We start from the raw sequence: 23,578 nt of genomic DNA on the forward strand, positions 1-23,578 counted from the left end.
AGATATATAATAAACATAATATATATAATTAATATATTAATATTATAATGAATATAATATCAATAATATTATAATTAATATCAATAATAATATAATAAATATAATAATATATATAAAGGCTATATTTATCAATATGACTTTTTTAAGCTTCATCTTAAATTTTCCCCATCTACTTATCCCTAATTTCTCAGTACAATGATGAAGTCTGTCTTTAGAATTTCTACAGTTTTTTTTCCATGAATTTTATTGGTACATTTTAGGTACACAATATAATGACCTTCATCATTGGAAATTTGTACCTTTATATGATATATCTTGGCTGTTATTTTTCCCCATTGTCCTGCCCTCCGTTCAACCCCTCTAACCCTTCCTATTGACAAAAACTTTGTTTCCATTTTTTTCCTCGTATTTATTCCTTTTCTTTCTTTCCTTTCCTCTACCCCTCCAACTTCCCCTTCCCCTTTGGACCTTTTCCTCGTATTTCACATCATCTATTTATTATACATTTTCATCCTTATTTTCACTTTTAGTTTCTCTCCTGAATTATGTGTTTCCTACAACCAAATTTTAAATTTGTCAAATGTAGTTGATTACCTATCATTGTACTGAAAAGTCTGCTTGGTATTGCAAGTTATATATTGTACATGTTCAATAAATAAGAGTTGAAAAGAACAGAGTATCAGAGACTCCTCTAAGAATAACACCAGAAGTGTGAATTAGATAAGTACAGACATTCAAGAACAAAAGAAGGGTTAATTACTAATGACTGCCCTCCTAAAGGCAGTAATTGAGTTGGGCCTTCCTGGCATAATCAGTAGAATTTGAGAAGCACTAAATAAAAAGGAACAGGCTACAGAGAGACAGAAGAAAAATAGGATATAGTGTGTTTGTGAAGAGAAAGAGATCAATCCAGAGTTTGTGAAGTAACAGTGGGATAAGATAATGAAAATGAGCTTGTTTGGGGAGGTTTCCTAGGACTGGCACATGATCACAAGCCTTAAGTTGTTAAAGCAACAGACAGTGAGCAACCCTTAAGTCCAGACAAGTTAAGAGAAAGAGGAACAGCAGCAGTCATTTATCCTGTGGTTGTTTCAGTAACAAAAGAGCGTGATAATTAATACTGGTAGAACTGATAGTTCAAGATAATTTGTAGGGTTCATCTACAACCATTTGTCCCACTAGAATTCTAGTCTCTACATTCATTTCTATAGTTTGAGATAGTCAATTTACAAGTGCTCTAAGTATATTTTACAGAACAAAATTGTACACTGAATTTAGAATTTAATCTAGTTAAACCAAGGATCTATCCTGGGTTTTACATATTAAATGCCTGATATTTCAATATCACGCTTAACATATCATCTTTATTTGTTTCCTTGGTCTTTTAAGATGGGAATAGTACGAAAGAACCACTAAACACTCATCATCAACTAGTAAGATATAATATTATGTGACAGACTATAAGCAGACAAGTTGAAAAGCCAAGGGAAATCCTCAGGCTTTGGCCTTCTCTACACAAAAATCAAGTTTTCATGAATGTGTAGTCTAAACAAAGGGACAATGATTATCAATGATAGAGGCTGAGTAATCATTAGGCTTATTCCTTCAAACATTACAAATGAAATATAGAATGTCCCATATACCTTTAAAAAAATAGGTATGTTTCCCCTCCTGGTTGAGGTACTCATAAAAGAATCTAAGCAATAAATCAACAATCTGGAACTTTACAATTCATTTTACAGCATTTGAAGGAATCTTGGAAAATCATTGAATGTTTCTTTTGTAAAACTTCATCTTACAAATAGACCCACCTCAAAGATCTGATGGAAACCTTAGAAGTATCCCGAACTCACCTCAAGTAGCAAAGTTATATGTATGGTAATTTCAAAAGCAATCATGAAATCTACCTGGTTTTCATCATATTTTCTTGGCTAATATCATTAGCAACATTTAGCAAAACTAAGGGGGTTCCTTATCTGATAGATATAGAAAATTAAAATTAAATACATAACCTCACAAAATTAATATGTGTGAATTTATCTCTGAGATGACTGATGCCTCTGTCTCAGTGAAACTTCTTAAAATGAGTAAATAAATTTTTTGTATCATGTGTTTTAAGCCAGACTACATAGTTTACATATATAATTTTAAATTAAAATTAAAGTTATGGTGTTATATTGAAAGTATTAACTTTATAATATATAATCTTAACTGAGATGTCATAAAAATTACTCAGTAATTGAAGAATAGATTATTTCTGCCAGTATTTAAAAATATCTCACAATATATCTCTTAAGAGAGAATAAGAAGAGGTCTGATCAAATGGAAATCAGGACTAAAAAAGCCAAAGCCTTTCTTGAACTTAATGCCAAATATGAATAAAGTTACATATTGAAATCTTTGACTTGGTACAAAATTCTTTATCTTATCAGTAATATGAATCTATATGAAATAGAATATTAATTGAAAGTAAACTATTTCATCTAAGTTACATGATTTATTACACAATTAGACTATAGCAGAATTTGATACCAATACCAGAATTCTGGTACCAATACCAGTGCAAGCTTTGTGCGCTCCTCTGACTAAAGACTAAAAGCACAGTAGAGTTTCAAGTTTAATGTTAATGGGGTGCTTACAATGATAATCTTGTGTAGTACACTGGATGAATAATCCAGTTATTTAGAAATATTTTAGTGTATGTACTGTCAAAGTGAGTGCAATTTAGAAATATTTTGAAGTAAATATATATTGTACATAAATTCTACCAGTAATAAAAATTACATTCAACAACTTCTTAATCCTGTGCATAAAAACAATTCATTCACCTAATAAAATTACAAATGTAAAAAATGTAATAAGATAAAGAAAAATGAGTTGTACATGTAGCTGAATAAAAATGCATGCATGTTCTTTTATGTAATTGATTCTTCTATGTGATTGATGACTCTGGGTGTTATATACAAGCCATGACGATTCCTATGCCAAGATTGCTTACTTTCTGTAATTTTTTGGTCATTAGAATATTAAAATGATTATGGAAACATACAAGGGACACAAACACTAATAATAAATACAGGATATACATTTTGGTCTGTGATATTCAGAGAGATGCAGGAACTAAGAATGAACTGTTGGCAGTTAATGCAGAGTATATGTCATCTGCAGAGACTATAACTAATAGCTCATTATAAATAAACTTAAAATGTGAAAGGAAAAATACTGTCTGCTCTAACAGGCACCCTAATTTCATATTATTGCCACATACATATTCTAGTGTGCATATCAATTTATTTGATGAAAAACATATTAACAACAACAACACCAGATAACTAAATAAATAATCCTTTCATCAGCCACTGATTTCTGCCATCCTAATGCTTTGGTGAATCATCAAGGGGAGTAAATTATTCATTACGAATTTCAAAGAGGAACCTCCATTGAAAAGCTCTGTTACTGGTCTTCTTGGAGCCAACATCAAGAGAATTCATGGCAATCTCAAATACTGCAATAAAATAGAAGGCGAGAGGCGATCACTCAAGAGAGGTCTCCAGAACGACATGAATGCAGGGAGCTACATCCCAGCTGAGTGAGGTGTACAATGATAACCACTAATACCTTCACTTATACCAGGGAAGAAGAAGATTAATCAAAATGTTGCATACAAATATCAAGCTCTGCTTTGAAAACAAACTTTATTCTTTTTTATATGAAGCATCTGGAAAGTTTTTAATAGTGGCTCTAAATATGGTCACAATATTATATATTTAAGACATTCACAAAATCAGCTGAAATATATTTGAAATATTTTATTGTCTTAAAGTTTATTTCTTGCTGAAGAACTACAGTACCAACACCAACATAAGTGACTAGAAATCACTTTTACCAGGTAATAAAAATCCCTCAAAAATAAACACAGTTAAGTGACAAATCTAATTTATACTGCTTCATTATGCATTCATGTTAATATTACCTATCTTTACACTAATGTAAAGAGCAAAATCTTGCAGTACAGGTCTTAGAAAAGCTTTCTAGAAAAATATTACTACAATTACCCTCATTGTCTCTAGCATGGTAGTTATGAATACTACTAATAAATAGTAATCTAACTTCTGGTTACTTTCTGAAAATGCATTTATAATAAGGGAAAAAACATTGTGGGTGATTTGGCCTTGCCACACAGAGTCCCTAACACTGTTGTGCCTTTATGTGCACTAGCTGGATACAGATTATTGATGGGATGGATAATCACTGCCCCTACCTTTACTTCATTATTTGTTTATTTATTTATTTAGAGACAGGGTCTCCCCATGTCGTTGAGACTGACCTGGAACTCACTCTGTAGCAAGGCTGGTCTTGAACTCACAGCGATCCTCCTGCCTCCGCCTCCCGAATACTGGGATTACAGGCGTGCGCCACCAAGCCCAGCTCCTACCTTTTTTATTAATTACAAGAAATTCAATAATCTTCAGGAATGGGTCTATGTGCATAATACATAATGTTTCTTTTTAAAACTCCTTTCCCTTTCATCCTTCCTTCCTCTCCCCTTTTCCTATTTTCATTCATGTTATTATTAATCTTAGCTCATGTTTACGGCATATAATATTTACATTCCTGGAGGTTATGAGGTTCCTGTGCATGGTTTATCCTCTCACTACTTATCTCCTCCTCTCCTCCTCTTTTCATTGCTTGTCCTTGGTCTCTTGGAGCCTTTCCTATTTGCCAGAGCCCCATCCACTTGTCTTCTTCCTTCCTTCATTTTCTTTTTGTTTGTACTTTGCTTTGCTCAAATGAGATGATATGGTATTTAAATTTCTGTGTCTGGCTTATTTCACTCAACATTATATTTTCCAGGTGCATCCATTCTCCTATAGATATCTCAACTGTGTCCTCCTTTATGGCTCAGTAGTGTAGTTCTGTTATGTACAGGTCCCACATTTTCTTCATCCAATCATCTGTTCATGCTTATACAGGCTGCTTTAAGGATTTAGCTCTGATGAACTGTGCTGCTATAAACATTGTGTCTGCCAGGAAAACATCATTTAGGTTTTTTGAGGCAATTTTCTTAGGGGGGTCTAGTCTATTTAACTATCTTTCCATGAAAAATTGCAAAGAATCTGAATAATAATGATTTTTCTAAGTTACTGTTTAACTTGAACTAATGAATATAAATAATTTCTTATTAGAGGGGAATACTGCCTTCTATTGTAGCCATGACAGAATAATGGTCATTACCTATTTTAGTGTTAACACCAAATATATATTTTAATTTATTTCAATCAGAATTTCCACTTTGTCCAAGCCAGAGTACACTGATTCTCCTTCAGACTCTACATCTACTGCACACTTACTATGTATTAGTGGTCAGGCTAAGAACTTTTCGGGCTTATCAAAATTAATCCCTGTTGCCACTCTAAGAGGTAAGTAATATTAATGTTTTTAATTTTACAAATTGAGAAAATAAAGCTTAAAAAGATCAAGAATTTTCCTCAATATTCCATCCACTGACTTCACAGCCCATGAAATTTATTTTTGGTGCTTCACAGGATTTATGCAAAATCTAAAGAGAAAGATGAATTGGAGGGCCTGGAGATCTGGAGATTTAGCTCAGTGGTGCCACCTGCCTCGCAAGTGGAAGGTCCCAAGTTCAATCCCCCGTACAAAAAAAAAAAGAGTGAGAAATATGAATTGGAGAAAGGATATAAAAAAAAAATCAGGATTCTCATTAAAGTGAAACATTTGTAGGTAGTCACAACACAGTAAAGAATTGGAGGGTGAAAGATCTCGTGGTCATTAAATTTAATTTGAGTGCAATATGAAGGCTGGCTAAATTTCATTTTTAGTTTATAGGTGCAAAATTTTTTGTTTAGAAAGATTTGTTTGGCTCTATTCTAAAAGCTTTAAAAACAAAACCCAAAAGACGACATTAAGCATTTTTCATAATGTTCTTAGTCTGTTAGAGTTAACAGGCAAAATTCTATGCAAAATAGTATCTATTTAGATGTAAAATCTTGTAGGTTGGACCAACAACAACAAGATTATCTGCAGGTAGGCAGTGAGGAGGTGACTTGGGCAGATGAGGTGTCAAGAGGGTCTAGTTACAGAGAAGGGAACTCTCTCTAGTGGTAGGGAAGACAAAGGTTAAAACTGACAATCTTGACAGTAGACAGTTGCAAGCTCTTTGATAAAATAAAAAGAATTTACCGAAGTACTAAAGCTTGACAGAAGAGTAATGTAAGTGCAAGTTTTTTTCCAATTAGAGTTAAAACATATGCTAATTGAAAAGCCTATGAAAAAGAATCATTGTGTACAGAAAATGAAATCATGCCATTTGCAAGAGAATGACTGGAACTTGAGACCATAATGTTAAGTAAAATAAGTCAGATACAGAAAGTTAAACATTGCATGATTACTCTTATTCAGGAAACTTAACATACAAGTAAATTTAAAAGTAAAAAAGGGGGAAATGATAGAAAACAAGAAGGCAGACCTTTTGGGAGATTTGGAAGGAGACCAGAGGGAGGAGGAGAAAAGGATGGGAGGGAGTGGGAAGGGATCCAAAATGATGAAGATGTGCTGTCTCCAATTTGCAACAAAGTGTTCTGTACTGTAAACCCACACTAACAGAAAAGTATTGTATAGCAATCTTGCCAGTGAAGCTCTCTTACTCTCATTCTCTTGTCATACAAAACTAGAAATCGATGCTTTTTTTTCAGGAGAAATCAAAATTATAATAAAGTTATTTTATTATGCTTAGAATATTAAATGTATATCCTATGGATCGCAAATATTTTCAGTACAAAATGTAGGTAGACTTTAAGATGACAGTTTCCACATTAATGCCAAGTATTGCAATGAATTCATAGAAAGACAGTAAGTACAATTTACTTGATATATAAAATATTACTACTGTTCAATAATGTGATATTAGATGTATAGTATTCTGAGAATGGCTAATGCCTAATGATTAGTAACAAACCCCAAACAGAAAAAATACCCCTGTGAAGCATACTGTATTTGTATTATACCTTTTGTTAATAACTTGATACTGTTGATGCATGAAAGAAGATAACATGATGGAGAATTTTTGACATCTGTTTATAGGACACATGTAATACTATTTATTTAAGGTAATTCAGAGTTTTATCTACATGTAGGACGTGTTTCTTCCCGCTTGCAATTTATGTTATTTGACTTCAGGCTTGTTAACAAACTTAAAGGATTATATTTTTAAGCAAGTATAGGTGGAGAGAGTGAAAAACTCATTTTGTGTGACATTTTGAAACACATATCTGAAAAATGTGGCATTTTATTTGTGAATGTTCACAATCCATGAAATTTTATTTATGATATTAAATTAGCTTATTGATAGGTATTATGTGGGGCCCCAGAAAAATTTGCAAACTATTCAAACAGTTCACAATTTTGTACAAATGTTAGGCACACTGATGATAAAGGGATGCAATTGGCTTTAGGTGCCTATTTTTATTATTTTTTACACTTTTCCTCCTTTCAGTCCACCAATGATCCTACTTAGCAGATTACCACTCCAGGATATTGATACTTTTAAAATTTAATGAATATTAAAAGAGAGCCATGCCCATCACATAGGAATTGTCAGCTATGAATAATACATGGTGCTTGTTTTAGTTTGCTTCTCAATTTTAAATCATGTTATATAGCCATGTTAGTTCGTAGAAAGTTTATATCCAATGTAATCAATAAAGAAACACCAGCATTTACTTAATAATATTTAAGTGTATTTCTCTTGAGTTGTAAAGCCAAGATGCATCATTCTGCAAAGTCGCTCATCACTCTTGTGAAGCATTCAGTTTGGAACCCCACAGGATGGGGGAGCACACCTGACATGCACTGCAAGGTTTCTCTGCCTCTGTGGCCAGAGTGGGGCTTGCTACTCAGCAGCACTGTCTCTCCTGGGGAGACCAGGTGAGTCTCAGGCACAGGGGACAGCAGACTCCTATTCCGTACAGGGGCTCAAGGCAGCCATGAATAATTTGGCACAGCTTTGGAAAGCCCAGTAACACTGGTCATCGCAAAGTGTAATTCGGCCTTTGGCTTGATGAATATTATGACCTTTGGGTGAGCTACTTACTTTATCCAAGTCTTAACCTCCATTCTGGAAATTTGTCAGCAAAAATACACACATTTCTTTTCACCAGTTAGGACAGAGATTTGAGAAATGGTACAAGTAGTTTTACATAAAGAATAGAGTATAGTAGTTACGTCTGTTCATAATTCACACTAATAAAAGTGGTACAAATTGGAAACACTGACCCACTTTTAATGTACTAATTTTTAAAGTGTATTTTGGGGTTTACCTTCTTTATTAAGTTAAAGTACATAATTAGGTTTGAAGTTTACATTAAATTATTCTTCCTTTAAACTATACAGAGATTAGTTAGAAATTAAGATTATTTTAACCTTTCATATAAATTTAATTCTAGCAGTTCAGCAAAGCCATAACTTTTTAATGTGTACTGTTTTTTTCAAATATTACTACAATAAAAGTTCAAGGCCAAACACTTCAGTATTAAAAGGAGTAAGATCTCAAATCAGATCATTTCACATAATCTCAAACCCTTCACAAACAACATTTATTATCAATTTTCTATATTCACTATTTCCATAATATATATGCTATTCCTGTATCCACTTCTGAGTTGGCTTTTACATAGTAGACAACAGTTTTGAAAATGTTAGATATTTTCCACAAATAATAGAACTCCATATCAATTTGATCATATTTATATTATAAAATGCTATTTTCTTAAACTATACTGTGAAATCAGATAATTCTTAATTGAGGCAGAAAACTGTTTATTGTGTTTGTTTATAAGAATCTTAACTATGTTGTGTTTATCAATTATAGTTAGGAGATATTATGCATGGGTTATCAAAAAGTTTTGGAGTGAGCCAAATTGGGAATTCTCTGCCTTATTGAGACTAAATAACTATCAATTCATAAGGAAACAAGTCAAAAAAATCTATTAAAATACAAGATTTTGAATATTCAGAGATTTCTTAACACTGTGTGTAGAATCCATGCTAAACCAAAACATGAAACTGTTCTATTTAAAAATTTTTGAAGGGGTACTTCAGAATTACTATTCAATTCCACGGCTACCTGGTATATAAAATGGGTCAAAAATGTAATTTTCACTGAATATTATACCCCAAAGAGACAAGTCACACTCTAGTAATAAGACACACACACACACACACACACACACACTGTACATTAGGCCTTGGCGTATTTACAGGGCAACTTGCAGAGCAGGGAACAGCATATATTTCTAAAATGTGTATTAGACCAATCTATAAACTATATTGATCTATTTTCTGCATACCAACACTTTCTCATCAAACTATTCCTAAAAGTTTAAGAAAACCCTATTGGTGTTACAGACTTTACATTATCAAGATGAACTTTTGTATCATTAACTCACAGAAACTGAACTATTTATCTGATGAAACATGGGAGAAGTCAGAACACAAGAAATAATGGAAAACCAGCCAATTCCATTGGTATCTTAACATCAGTTGCCTCTTGGTTATTTGTGCCAGTGGAAGCACAGAACTCATCTAATGAATAGAAATGGGCCCATGGCATTGTGCTCAGCAGCTGTATGGCTATTTGTCCAGTGGAACTTACTGCAAATGTGTTGTGAGGAAGCCCATCACCAGAAGAGTGGCCACAGACACATAATTTTGTTTCTGGAAGCAATTCCTAGATTAAACAAAAAGAATCGGGAGTTGGATTTTTTTCAGTCCTAAGGCTTATGCTAATAATGTATATTATCATTTTTATGATTGATGTTTTGAGGATTATTATTATCTCAGTAGGACAACATAGACAAGACTATCCTACATTTGTCTCACAGTTAATACAAGTATAGATTTTAGAAATAGGAATAATTTGGTAGACGCGGTTTACATATTTGGATCATAATAAAGAATCTCACAATCAAATCTTAATGATCAAAAAGTTCACTGATTATCATGATCCTGCCTTAGGAATTTCAGTTCCCAATGCTAAATGAGAATTATGGCTGATATTTATAGATACTTCTATAGATTTCAATGGTACTGACATTTTAGAGCAAGGAATGCTCTGTCCTTAAAATTTAATTGTCTCCATTTAACTTTGTAAAAGTTACTGCTCAGCCTCACAAGCACAAGGCCTTGAGTTTGATCCTCAGTACTGAAAAAAAAAAGTTAACTGCCCACTCGTAGTCAATAATAATTAACACCAAGGAACATAAAGCCTGCATTGTGTTGAAATGTAAACACAATCATAATGATCTCTTTAAACTATCTGGCTCTGTGTAACTATAGCACAAGTATTGCTGTCAAAATATATCTAAGATTATGGAACTACAGTCAATCATACCTGTTAAAACCTGTTGAGTTTTTGCATTTGCATTGAAAACTACTGTGTATACTCTATAGTACAGTTTGCATTTTTATCTGTAAAAGCAAAGTGATTATTTATTGATAAATGGCATAGAATGTCATTTTTTACTTAGTAGCATTAGACATTTCAAAGATTTTGTCTGAAGGGCAAAAGGATTACATTGCATTTGAATATACCATGTGACAACACATCCTTAGACTTCATGTGTGATATGAAAGGATGATCCCCATTCATAAGATACACAGGGGAAATTATAACTACACCAGGAAAGAAGAAAAGCAAGGAGGGACATGGTGAGGGTGTCAGGGAGTATTTGTAGTGGTTTGATGCATGTAAATATTACATCTAATAAATAATTCTTTTCAAATACATCTCTGAATTTCAGGGTCTCTGTTGAAGTAATGGATCGTATATGCTTTACATGACTGTATGCCATTTTCTTCAGGATAAGAGCAACATAATTCAGACAGGAAAAATGGCTTCCAAACTATCCTTTTCCTTCCATTTCTTATGAAGAACTATGTCACTTGATGCTGGCAGATGAAGACTGGGAGAAAAATGCTCAAGTTATTTTTTACTGTCAGAATCCAACAAACACGTTTTCATCTAAATTATTTTGTCAACAGCCTTGTAGTACCCTTGCTAACCTTATTTGGCACTAGTGCATAATTAGATACACAGGGGTGTGACTCCAATTGAAGGTGTTGGCATTGTAGCACTCTGTGAAAATATTAACTATGAGGTTAACTCCAATTTTCTCTTCTTTAATTAAATGCACATGGTACTAATGAGGTAACCTACTGTTCCTTGATAGCACTAATTAGCTAAGAGGAGAGTACACTCTCACACTGCAATTTAAACCTAAAAATAAGGTTGAAATATGCTAATTGCAGGCAATTTAAAACAGTACAAGTTGAAGAACTAGTCATAATAAGAGAAACTGACTGCTTTACAGCTAGGCAGCTGTAACTTTGGTTAAAATCAAAACAAGCCACACAATTTTTGGACTGCTATTTAACAAGGTCATAAGCATCCTTAAAAATGAAATGTCACTCCCTACCGTAACAAGAAAACAGACCAACACCAAAAATAACAAAATTCTCAGACAGAGACTCATCAACACAAAACCAAATTTAAATGAGGGTCACCGGAACTTCAAAACCTCTATGACACTCTTTATGTTCAACATTGAAAATTAACATCTGTACGGAAGCAGGATCACCTTAAACTCTTTTGAGAGCATCCAAATTATAATGTAACATGTGGCTTAGAAAATTAAAATGTATGGAGATGATAATTTGCCACCCCAGTCAGGTCAGAGAGGGTGAAATATGGAGGAGTTAGCCTAAGCTCTGGAGGAGAAACTGAACGGGAAATTTCAAGGAAGTGTACAATGTTAAAAGTATACAGACGATATGATAAAATAATAAGGTTCAGCTACCATTTAGTGGTACAGTTATCATAAGTATTCTACTATGAGAAAGAGATCTACTCTACATTTCTTCTGTAGTTGTGGAGCTTTGGCATAGCAGGGTAGCCTGGGACTTCACTGTGAAAGAGACTGTTCCCTATTCATAGCTAAAATGCCTCAAAAACATAACTTTAGTTAATCTAAGTGTAATCAAACATATGATCTTTGTTTCCTGAAACATTTCCCATAAATGATTCTAAGTTATAAACATGGAGATACCCTTCATGTAAAAGAAGATTCTGAAGGCCATTCTTAAGCATCAAAACAAAAACACATTATATTATGTTTTGATTGGCACAAAGTATATTCTCTTTTATTTTTTGTTTTTGAGCCTCTAAAATCCTTGATGTGAATTATTTGTTAACCAGAATCTGTGGTTTTACCAAAACATTTACACCAAGTCATTCTTGTTGCCATAGGAGGGCATATTATAATGACACTGTCATTAATCCATCCTTACTGACAAGAGACACAGAATTACCCATGCTGTGTGCTCATATTGACATTTTCTTGCCCTTGTCACTTTGCATGCAGAGGTATAAGAGACAACACTTAAACAATCAGAAAAGCCTAGAAACCAATAAACAGTTAAAATTTGTAAAAAGGAAGGGCCCACTTAGGGCTGGGGATTTAGCTCAGTGGTTCTGCTGTCTGCCTCGCAAGGGCAAGGTCCCAAGTTTGACCTAGAGTACCAAAAAAAAAAAGGAAACACCCGCTTAATCTTAAATTTAATGCCAGTTTAGGGGCAAAGGCTTTTAAGTAACTCGCAATGAATAATTCCTAGAGTCAAAAGTATGTGAGAATAAACTGCACGACCATTAGTTCCTCATTGTATCTTGCCAACAGATTTGGTCAGAGAAGTTGTGCTTTGAAAAACCCACCCAGTTTCTTCTCATAACTGCCTTAAAGCTTTCTACAAGAGACAGAGACAAGATGTTGGCAAGAGATACTAATAAACTAAGCTTCAACAGACCCATGGATTCACAGGCTTTTAAAGGTGAATGAATGAAATCAGTCACTTAGAAATGAGTCTCCCAGAGGCAACCTGGCATGTTCCAGCAAATCACAGGGAAATGCAGTCTGAGTGGATGGTTTAAGTGTTTGCATCTGTTTCGAATAAGAACCAAAGAGCCTTTTAACAGTGAGAAGGCCAGGGTAATGCACTGCAATGGACTTTCAACACTGACTTAAGAAGTAATCTACTCTTCAGTTAAAAATGGATCATTATAGCTTTCAGTTAAAACAGTAAAGAAGTTATTTACTATTGAAAATGAGAATACTGGCTCTGCAGACAGTCTGCCAGGGGTTCAGAGCCCAACTCAACACTCACTAGTCCATACTTACTAGTGGTGCGGCCTTGACTAGGATACTTAGCTTCTCCTGAACTCTCTCTAGAAGTGGCGAGGGGGGTAATACGCAACACTGATAGAGGGTTATTACATATACAGGATTGAAAATTACTTAGAAAGTGCTGAGACCCACAAACTTAATGCTTGTTAACTATGCCCTTAATACTTACTACCTATTGTTACTGCTTCAGAACAGCATTCAGTTTTTTTTTTTTAATTGAGTTTATTGGTACATTTAGGGATACAGTACAGTTACATTCATTGTTGGGATCATGTACCTTTACATGGCAAGTCTTGATTCTCATTTTTTTGCCCTTACCTCTGCCCTCCCTTCACCCCCTCCTCCCCTCCCCATCTACAAACACTTTATTTTCATCTTTTCATTCTCTCACATTCAGTTTTTTTCAAATAAAAATTATTAAAAGTCTTACTATATAAAGCACTTATTACTGCAGTAGATGCAAAAATACCCAATACATTGTATCAGTTTTCAAATGACTTTAAATCTACCAGAGCACTTCATGATACAAATCAAAGTCTTTTCCACATAAATGCAGTGATATTTTTTCCCATTAGCATCCTAGTGCAGTAAAGCAAGAAGCCAGAACAGGTAGGTATTGCATGACAAAAAAACTTGTAAGAAAGAGAACACAAGTACGCTGGGCTTGGTGACGCATATCTATGATGTCAGCACATTGGAGGCTGAGGCAAGAAGATTGTATGTTTGAGCTCAGTCTGGACAACTCAATGGAGAGAGAACTTAAATAAATTAAGTTTTTTTTAAAATAAAAAATAGACATCTTTCCTAGCAAATGAAAATGTTTTAAATTATGATCTGTTTCTTGGGGCTGGCTGGAAAGAATGTTCACATTTGCTTTAACAAGCCTAAAACTTTTGTGTCTTATAATATTTGAAGTGAAATTATACTTCAGTGGCATAATGGTCTCCATATTCAAGGTACAAACATAAAAATGTCAAGAGTTATGCTCACTTTTTGCATGGTACAAAACAAATCAAACTTTAAAACAATAACAAAAATAGTTAGCTGGTTATTCTCCCATTCCAATAATTTTGTTTGTTGCTTTGGCTGCATATTTTTAGGATGTTCAATACATCTACTGACATTTGTTCCAGGGGCACTAGGGCCATTGGGCTGGGCAAAATTACACTACTTCATTCTTCCCCAATCCAACTTAGAAAACCAGTTTAAAACTACCTGGGTCCAAAAGCAGAGATGAAAAGAAGAAAACTGCTATATGGGAAATATGAGTTTTGAGTATTTTATAAGCCAAATGAATCAGAGTACTGTAGTTGCTAAATTGTCCACAGTAAGTCAACGAGAAGCAGAGAGCATGTGCCCCAGAGAACCAAGTCAACAGAGATGCATGCTGAAAGAATTTTCATTCTTCATTTTGGAGGAGTATTTAATCTTGCCTCACTATGGCACAGACTCCACAACCCTGAAAACAGTACAGCTAATAAAGAATCATTTTGCACGCAAGGTGAAATTATTTGTAACAATGCGCGCTGTTTTATTTATTTTAAGGCTGCTATGCACCATCTATGTTACCGCTCAGGTTCTGAATTTTAGTAGGAAGAAGAATCACTGGAGGTACTTGTTATGACTGCAAATCCAAAGCCATATCCTAGAGATTCAGATTCACATGATTTGCGATACACGGTGGGGTAGGCATTTAACAAGCGTCTTAATTGTGAATCAGAGCATCTATGATCATACTCTGAAAAATGCTGGCCTCCCATTACGGTATTTTCTTTGTCAGGAATTTTTAATTCTTTTAGTCTATTATTCAGCCAGTCAACACTTTCTCAGTAGCTACCATATTCTATAAACTATACTAGCCCTGTGAATATAAAAGGGAATGAATACTGTCTCTGCCTCCTGAGGACAATGGGATAAACAGCCTTGTAAACTAGGATTTAATACAGTGTGTGCCATTTAGCAGGACTCCAATTTTGTTTTGTTTTTTGCTTCCTCCACCTCTTTGACAATTCAGTAAAACCTATGACAGCTTTGTCAGAAAAGATGTAGTTATATAAAATAAAATAATTAGAAAAGGAATCAGTCAGGTTGAGATTCAGTTTTCAAAATAATAAAAAGCCACATTTGAGAAGTATTAGTAAAGATGCGTCTTTATTAGCCCAAAAACTAAAAAAGATAGTGGCAGGTTAAACAAACACCATGATTTTGAAATACTAATGAACATAAATAATATTTTTAGATATTTTTGCCAAATAGGATAACATATTAAAGTACTTTGATTTCTACTAGTGAGAAAGATAGATTCGGCTTCTAATACTATGATTTGTCGCCTATATTCAAGATACAATAAAATATTGAGTTTTTATAATATGTGAAAATGAGAATATTTCCCTATTCATGTTTACAGACCTCCTGAATTCTATCCATGGACCACAGGTTATAACTCCCTGCTTTAGAGAAAAATATTTTGCTGAAGAAATTATAAGAAGAGTTTGGACATATGATAAGAAGGCAATATTTACTGATCTCAAAGAAAAAATAGGAATTCATTACTTGCAAAAAAATGAAGTAAGAGGGAAGAAAGGGTTTAGGATTGTGCTGAGGAAGTGATAATTCTGGTATGGCAGGAGTAAAGTACAAACTGGACAGAGCTGGTGACAGGTAAGTGTGAAGAGACTGGGACTGTGAAGAGTACTGCATATCAGACAGAAATAATTTTATTATGTCCCAACGTAAAGTGGATTTAGTTTTTATTCAGAAGAAATAAAAAGCTTGCGGGTATGAGTTTAGACTGAAAGTGGTGAGCAGAATGAGATGCCTAAACATTCGCCAGAAAATCACTTATGTCATTAACCAAAGTAGTAGTGGAGTGACAGAGCATGCGCACTCTGACAAGAGGCCGATGTCAGAGGATATGAAGAACTCCTGAGTGACTGAGCAAGGACAGAATGACAGTCAGAGCAGACAGCGAGGTCCCTAGCAAGATAAGAAGACACCAACAAAAATTTCAAGAAATGGAAGAAAAATTACTTCATTTGAAAATACTAAATTAAAGGTGAACGCAGACAAACAGGTAGATGTTCCTACTAGATCTTTAAGTATATTGGCATTTAATTCATACGGCAAATAGGCAGAGATACGAGAATCGCCACCTTAGGTAATGGTAAGGCTGCCGGTGGGAGTGACAAGTTGTGGTAGTGAGATTATCTAAAGGGACAGTTTTAAGCATGCGCGGTGGTACAGCATTCCCTGGGCAGCTGTGCAGATCTGCAAGTGCTGGGCTCCGCCTACATGAAATTGAGACCAGACTATTAAACAGAAGCACCAAATAATGATAACGTGCAGCCGGAGGTTAGCACCACAGATATAAACGTTGGACAGAAAATGTTATGGACTGAAGATAAGAAAAGGCAATGAGAGACAGACAGAAGGATGGGCAAAGGAGTGTTGATCTGAAGTCTCAAATGTCCTGACAGTTCCAGAAGGATGAACCACAGATACGGCTCTCACAGGCTGCTACTGACCATCAATGGAACTATTCCAGAATAGTATAAAAGGCAGAGACTGGACCATAATACACTGAAGAAATAAGAAGAATCAAATCATAATCTTTCCAGAATGAATTATGAAGAAAGGGAATTAGGAAGGTTGCCTTAAATAAAACAAATGTGCATATAAATGATCTTGCTTTGTTGGTATTTTGGTTTTAAAGATGGGAAAACTTACCAAAAACTTGGAAACTTTGAAGACACAGGAAAATAAATATGCAGCTGATAGGATGAAGTCTTGGAAGATATAGGTTTAAAACAAAGCTCTTTTTTGGTTTGTTTGATATTTAGGATTGAACCCAGGGCCTCTTCACTGAGCAACATCCCCAGTTTGTTTTGTATTTTTATTTTGACAAAAGCTCTTGCTAAGCTGTCAGGCCAGCCTCAGTTTGTGACCCTCTTCCTTCAGCCTCCTGAGTAGCTGGCGTCACAGGCGTGCAATACCTTAGTTGGTTAAACAAAAAACAAAAAAACAAAAAAACAAAACCAACTTTGTTGTGATACAAAATGTCATAAACAGAGGTATCTATAAAAGTTCATTTTGGAAAAGATGAGAGAGGCACAGGGAATTGTTGCCAGGTGGCCTCTAAAGTTTGTCTCTGAAGTAGGAGGCAAAGTCACTGAGAGTAAAGGGAAGAACTATGAAGCCTGGGCTTCAGCAGTACAGAAAAGCTAAAACTGGTGCTAGACGTAGAGCAAAGAGATAAGAAGCCAGTGAAACAACTGTTACTTAGGCTGTGCTGAATTCAGAGACTTCAGTCTTCTGATGTTTTCTTTTTCCGTAGGAACATTTTGCAGCTTCCAAGAAAGTGGGAGTAAGGGAAACTATTGGAAAAATGGAAGAAGAGCTCTCGCAGTATCAACAGGTACAGAATAGTGTGCATGTCTCTAACACTGTTGCCACCCTGGGGACTCAGTAGGGCCAGGGAAAAGTGCAGGTGGTGGAGTGGGGGTTACTGACACTCACCAGCTAGGCAGATTTCAAGAATAGGTGTAAGCTTATGGGAAATATTACCAAGGATGGATGAAAGGCTGTAATTTTTATTCTTGTTTTCTTCATGGATCACTGTTTATTAAAAAAAAAAAGCAGTATCCTAAAAAAATAAAAATAAAAACCAGTATCTTTTATTTCACGTGGTAAGCAATGAACCAAACTCCACACGAAAACCCAAATTTGCAAAATTAAATTAGAGAACACAATTTCCTTAAAAGGGGAATTACTGAAATAAAATGTAGCTAATGTTTTATTTATTTAAATAAAAAGCAGACTTATTGAAAACACACTCCTATCTTGCGGTATCAGTCGTGAGTCTTCACATGCAAATTTGTCATTTGGTGCTTTTCCCTTGGAGTTCTCTGTTGTCTTCAATTTTCTTGGCAATGAAAGGCTTAAATTCTTTAAGAAGATAATAATAATGGAGATCAAACTAAATCTAGTAGTAAATTAACGCAATATTATATAGGAAACAATACAGACAAAATTTGTTTATTTTGTCTGCTGAGAATGTATTCCTCCATTTATTTTTGGTGACAGTATCAGTATTCTTCCTTGGGAGTTACTCCTATCCTGCACAGTTCCTCACATACCAACTGGTGGGATGTGCCAAGCATGGTGACAGGAGGCAGAATGATGAGATCCCCTCCTCCAGGAACCTGGCTCCTGAGCTCTGAGACATCTGAGCAATGGACAGTGAGAGTTCATCCAATCTGCTCTCTGGAATTCAGGGAGCCCTTCCTTAGGTCCTTCTCTGCCTGCAGTTTTTTTTCAGGACTAGATTTTAACTAACCTTGTGTTTTATAAGCAAGCCTATATCCATTGAGTCCTGTCCACTTTTTGTTTAGGTCTTATGTCTACATCTGTGACTTGAAAACCAAATACAGACTAAGACTAATATATTTCAATTAGTAGGCGCACTGTCAATTTTAAGATGAAATATTCATAGCTATAAAGTAAGTTTTGGAGAAAATTTGAAGTTGCTATCATTTTTTAAGGCTAGACCAGCAATAAGACTGAAGCCTTAAGACACTGTCTTCATTTGTCAGTGCATGATGATTTGAATTATGTAATCACAAATTTCTACTACAATTTTACAAACAGTCCTCACTAAAATGTAAACATAAATAATCAGACTTTTTTTTTTGGAGACAGGAACTTACTATGTATTTCAGGCTGCCCTTAAACAAGCTATAAAGTCCAGGCTGGCCTAGAACTCATGGCAGTCTTCCTGCCTTAGCCTCTCAAGTGCTGGGATTTATGGTGTGCACAACCATGGCTGGCATATAAAGCATACATTTGTATGAAAAACAGGTGAAATAAAGCAGGCTAACTACAAACACTGGCACAGTTTACTAATGTACAGATCATTAGTGGAGATTAGTACTTTTAAATCTTATAATTTAAGATTAAATACTCATTATTCTTTCTTAGAGAGAATAAAGATCTTTTTAAAAGTTTTTTTTTTTTATATATTTAACCAAAGTAAAGCTAGGTAAACATTAACAAAACCAAATTTAGTGACACTCATCATCCTAATGCAGGCACCAGACGTATTTGAAGGATTTGAGATTTTGAAGTATTTCATATTAATCAAACAAACCCACTGACATTCCTAAAATAAGAGTTTAAATTAATTTTAAAATAAGTTATTTTTAAAATTTAAAAATTGTTAAGGAATTAGCGAAGCTTATGGAACATAACAATGTCAAAATCAGATCTTTCACCCTGTTTTTAGTCAATCCCTTCTTATTCAGTTCAGAAAGCTGCCATCATAGCTGGCACTAATTGGCACCCTTGTTAGAAATCTCAGCAGAGGAGTCAAGAACAGAAAAGATACGGACACCTTTCACCCAGAGTCAGGCTGTCTCTACAGGTAAGGCTGAGATCAAGGAGGCGGCAGATGACCTGGCTGCTGTCGGGGAGGAGCATGAGACCTACACCTCTTCAATGGATACACAGAGAACCTGACTCTCTGGGGATGTTAATCAGCTATCTTTCATGTGACTAAAGCCTATGAAAAACAAAAGATGACTACAGTGCCGCAATTGATAGCTGTTATATTTTGAGAGGAAGTAAAGCCTGCACTCAGTATTTACTGAGTCATACAGTCTTGCAGACTACTGGTAGCCTATTGTATTCTTCATACTTGTCATATGTTTATTGGCTTTGCGCGAGAGAGTATTTTAAACTCTTTGAGTATCAAATTTGGAGCTGAAATTCTCATGAACATCTGGAAAACAGCCGAAAAAAATCTGTGAATATAAAGTATTGAATAGAAAAAATAGATCTATTTTATTTATACACTGCCATCTGACTTCTGTGGAGCCTGTGAAACAACACTGTCTAGGTCAAGAACCACGATCTAAAGTCCAGTAGGAGCCAGTAATCGAAAAGTGTACGGCAAGTTGAGAAGACCAACTAGTAGAGACAGATATCATCTGAGTGCCGAGACAGATGTATGACAGGGTGCTAGAGGAGCCTGGAGGTGAGGTATTCCTATGGCAGATAAGAAATAAAAAAGGCTTTGATGCTAGGTGAGAATAAGAGGAAAGGCAGCAGTTTACAAATAGGGTGGAGTAGGTGGCAGTAAGAACCATTTGAGACCAAAGGAGTGAACTGCATGGAAACTTGAAAGAATATGTGACCTGATAGATTCAGAGATGATCAGCCAGTTGAGCAAGATCATAGAAAAAGCAATTCTGATGAAGAGAGGGTGGCAGGGATGGGGACAGAACAAGAAACAGAAGTCAGGTTACTTAAGGACTACAGTAAAACAGTGTGACCTTCATGCAATTCAAATTCCTCATTAGTAAATGTACAGACCCACATTTTCTTTTAAGGATAAATGAAAGAGCAAATACATAAAAACAGTTATTTTAGTACAACTCTGAAGAAGTAACTATGACCAATACAGCATGAACCAAGATGTTCTTGTAAATCCTTAGGGTGGAAGAAAAAACTTTTGTTTACATGGACTTCTCCTCCCTGCTGCTTAGTTGCTTGCTATGGCTGTGTATGGGTTTTATGCCTTAATATCCTTTCCCCAAAGTGTTAATTACACTAATTATGATATACTTAAAATCAGTTCAGTATCAAAATTCTCCTTCAAAAATTCTTCTATTGGGAACAGAATACTAAAATTTAACTTATCTGAGTTATATTGCCATTCGAGATACAAACATAAGCTTAAATTTTGTATTACCAAGCTGTAGGAAAATAACAGCATGTATGTACACACATTCATTTTCAAGAAACCTTTCTGATCAAATTAAATAAGAGAATTTGGAAAAACAGAAGACCTCAATTTTATGTTATTATTAAAGGAAGGTGAAATGAACATTTACAATTTGGTTGTTAAAAAGGAACATTTTGAACTAGCATTCAAATATTGCCCCCTTTTTGTTATTTAGGGCCTCCAGAATATAATTTCACAGATGATATATTTCTCTTAATGTGATTTTCAGACTACATATAATGGAAAATGGCCTGGTTAGGATTAAGAGACATAGTACAGATGTTAAGCCATATTTGCATGCAATTATTTCTAAAACAAATGCCAAGGTACAGAATCTATTGAAATGGTTTTCAGGATGGCTGGCATAAGCTATTACCCTAGCTTCCAGTCAGTAAGAAAGTCTATATTCTGAATATTTCAAATCAAGATATTGAATGCAAAATCAACTTCAGATTTTTCACCTTTGCTTATTCAATAAGGTGTGGGCCCAAACCTTATTAAAGTTGGTATTTAATGTTTTTAAAGCAAAAGGCTCCCTTGCTTAATGAAAATAATTCTACATATTAATATTAGAGCTGAAAAAATAAAATTACAACACAACCATACAAGTGAAAATAATTTAATATTCAGAATAAAAAAGCATAGTACTGGTATATAGATAGAGCAGCATTCAACTGGTTTTCGAGATTTTTCTTTTAAAAAGAAAGAAAAAAAATTACAAAATTATAAATTTTCTTAGAGATTTCACATTTGTTGATAGTCTTACAGAGACACACAAAGCATCAAACTAGAAGAAGCACTCATTCAAAGTACTTGTGAAGTGCATTTGTCACCAAGCTAATCAGGACTATCAGAAGCGTGAGGGGTACGAATGCAGTGCAGCATTCTATGCTTGTGCTCTCACAGAGCTACTAACCCTCAGCATCCCTGGAGATTGCAGACTGGCCAAGGCCTTTCCAGTAATTACCATTCAGTGATTTTTTCCCCACGGGGATATATTTTCATATTAGGACTCGATTCAATGAGTCAAGCATGACCATCCACTGCTATGTATATTATATATCAAAACAAATCTTCCCATCTTACTCTTATTTTTCACAGAAAGTATCAGCATCCCTTTCACTGTTACGCTTTACTTCTTAGTGGGGAACAATTCAGATCATGGTCATCCCTAGGAATGCACAAGGGGACTGGAGGATATGCCAGTTCCTTCTATGATCCCTGCAGGGAAATCAGCAGCAGCCCTTGGATCAGCTACTTTTATCTGTTGTTGTCTCAGTGGCAGCTCTTTTTCTTGCCAATAATGGTAAATGACAGACTCTTTAATGAGAAATACAGACTGGAATTGTGCACGCAAAAGCTATCTTGTTGGCACCTCTGACTACAGTTCCGTTCCTATCAACCTCTTCTTCCTCTTGATTCTGTTCGGAGGTAGAGAGGCAACCTGGAGGGAGGGGACAAACCCCTAATTTTTAAATCAACACCGTTTTCAACAAAAAAATCTCTTGCCACTTGACATGAAAAGTGTTATGATGCCAAGACAAACTTCAGTACGGTCCTCTCACTGCTACTCAAGGTTGGTGAACACGCTGATTATTACCACCTAACTTCATTACCAAGGCCCACTGCATTTCAACACTGTTTGACAACAGGGAGTAATGACGGGGTAGAGGAAACTAAGGAGTGAAGGGAATCAGCATCATCCCACTGGGGTTTTTGTCACAGCGGTGGTGAAGGACACTCTCCCAAGGGCTGTCCATCCGTCTGCTGCCTCTTCTCTCCAGAGCTGTGGTTCTACCTCAAACACAAACAACACACCTGGATTCCGTACCCTAATTACATCGGAGGAAAAGCAGTCTTAAGATTGAATACTTTGTCATCTTCTGTATTTTGATCTCACTTGCCAAAAATAAAATGGAAATACTGTGACGTTGTGACATGCAATGCAGAGACTGTACATCACTGGTGATAAAAGGGAAGGCACATCTTCTGGAATTAGACTGACTTGAATCCATGACCTGACTGAAACTCCCAGCTATATGTCCTTAGATAATGAAATTTAACCTCATTGAACTTCAGTTTTTTTATTCTGTGAAATGAGGAAGCACAAATACATTGTTTAAGTATGTGCAGTAAGCACTGGATATGTGCAGCAAAGTAAACTGGCAATGAATTACTAGGATCTTTGTTTCACTAGAGAAAAAGAGACCAAGGGACCTCAGAAATGGAACTTCTGTCACACCACTGGTTGATTCCCTTTTCACCAGCCTTAGTCATCTATTTAGATACACTGATCCACATTACCTGCTACTAAAGGATCCAGAAGACCAGTCTGGGACTGAGAAAAAGCCATGTTTTAATAGGGATATGAGAATAATAACATGGAGTAGAATTTACTATTTTATATTGGGAAAATACAAAATTATCACACAGACCCATGAATGTAAGGGGATAATAAAGGATCGTCTGTAGACATGGTTTAAAAAATCAAAATTATTATTTAAGCATCTTATATATTAAGACAAAAAGCAATTAGATTCCA

General features: G+C 35.1%; 1 protein-coding gene across 1 annotated transcript in view; it reads right to left on the reverse strand.

The window, feature by feature from the left end:
- Window positions 1–23,578, reverse strand: part of Foxp2 (forkhead box P2) — a 426,522-nt gene that overhangs the window by 106,366 nt on the left and 296,578 nt on the right. Inside the window, exon 6 of the mRNA XM_033758206.1 lies at window positions 9,672–9,748. Coding sequence (XP_033614097.1) covers window positions 9,672–9,748 — 77 coding nt within the window. The remainder of the gene's footprint in view (window positions 1–9,671; window positions 9,749–23,578) is intronic.

The sequence above is a fragment of the Fukomys damarensis genome, unplaced genomic scaffold, assembly GCF_012274545.1.
Source record: "Fukomys damarensis isolate Sample0158 unplaced genomic scaffold, DMR_v1.0_HiC HiC_scaffold_4, whole genome shotgun sequence".
Taxonomy (NCBI): Eukaryota; Metazoa; Chordata; class Mammalia; order Rodentia; family Bathyergidae; genus Fukomys; species Fukomys damarensis.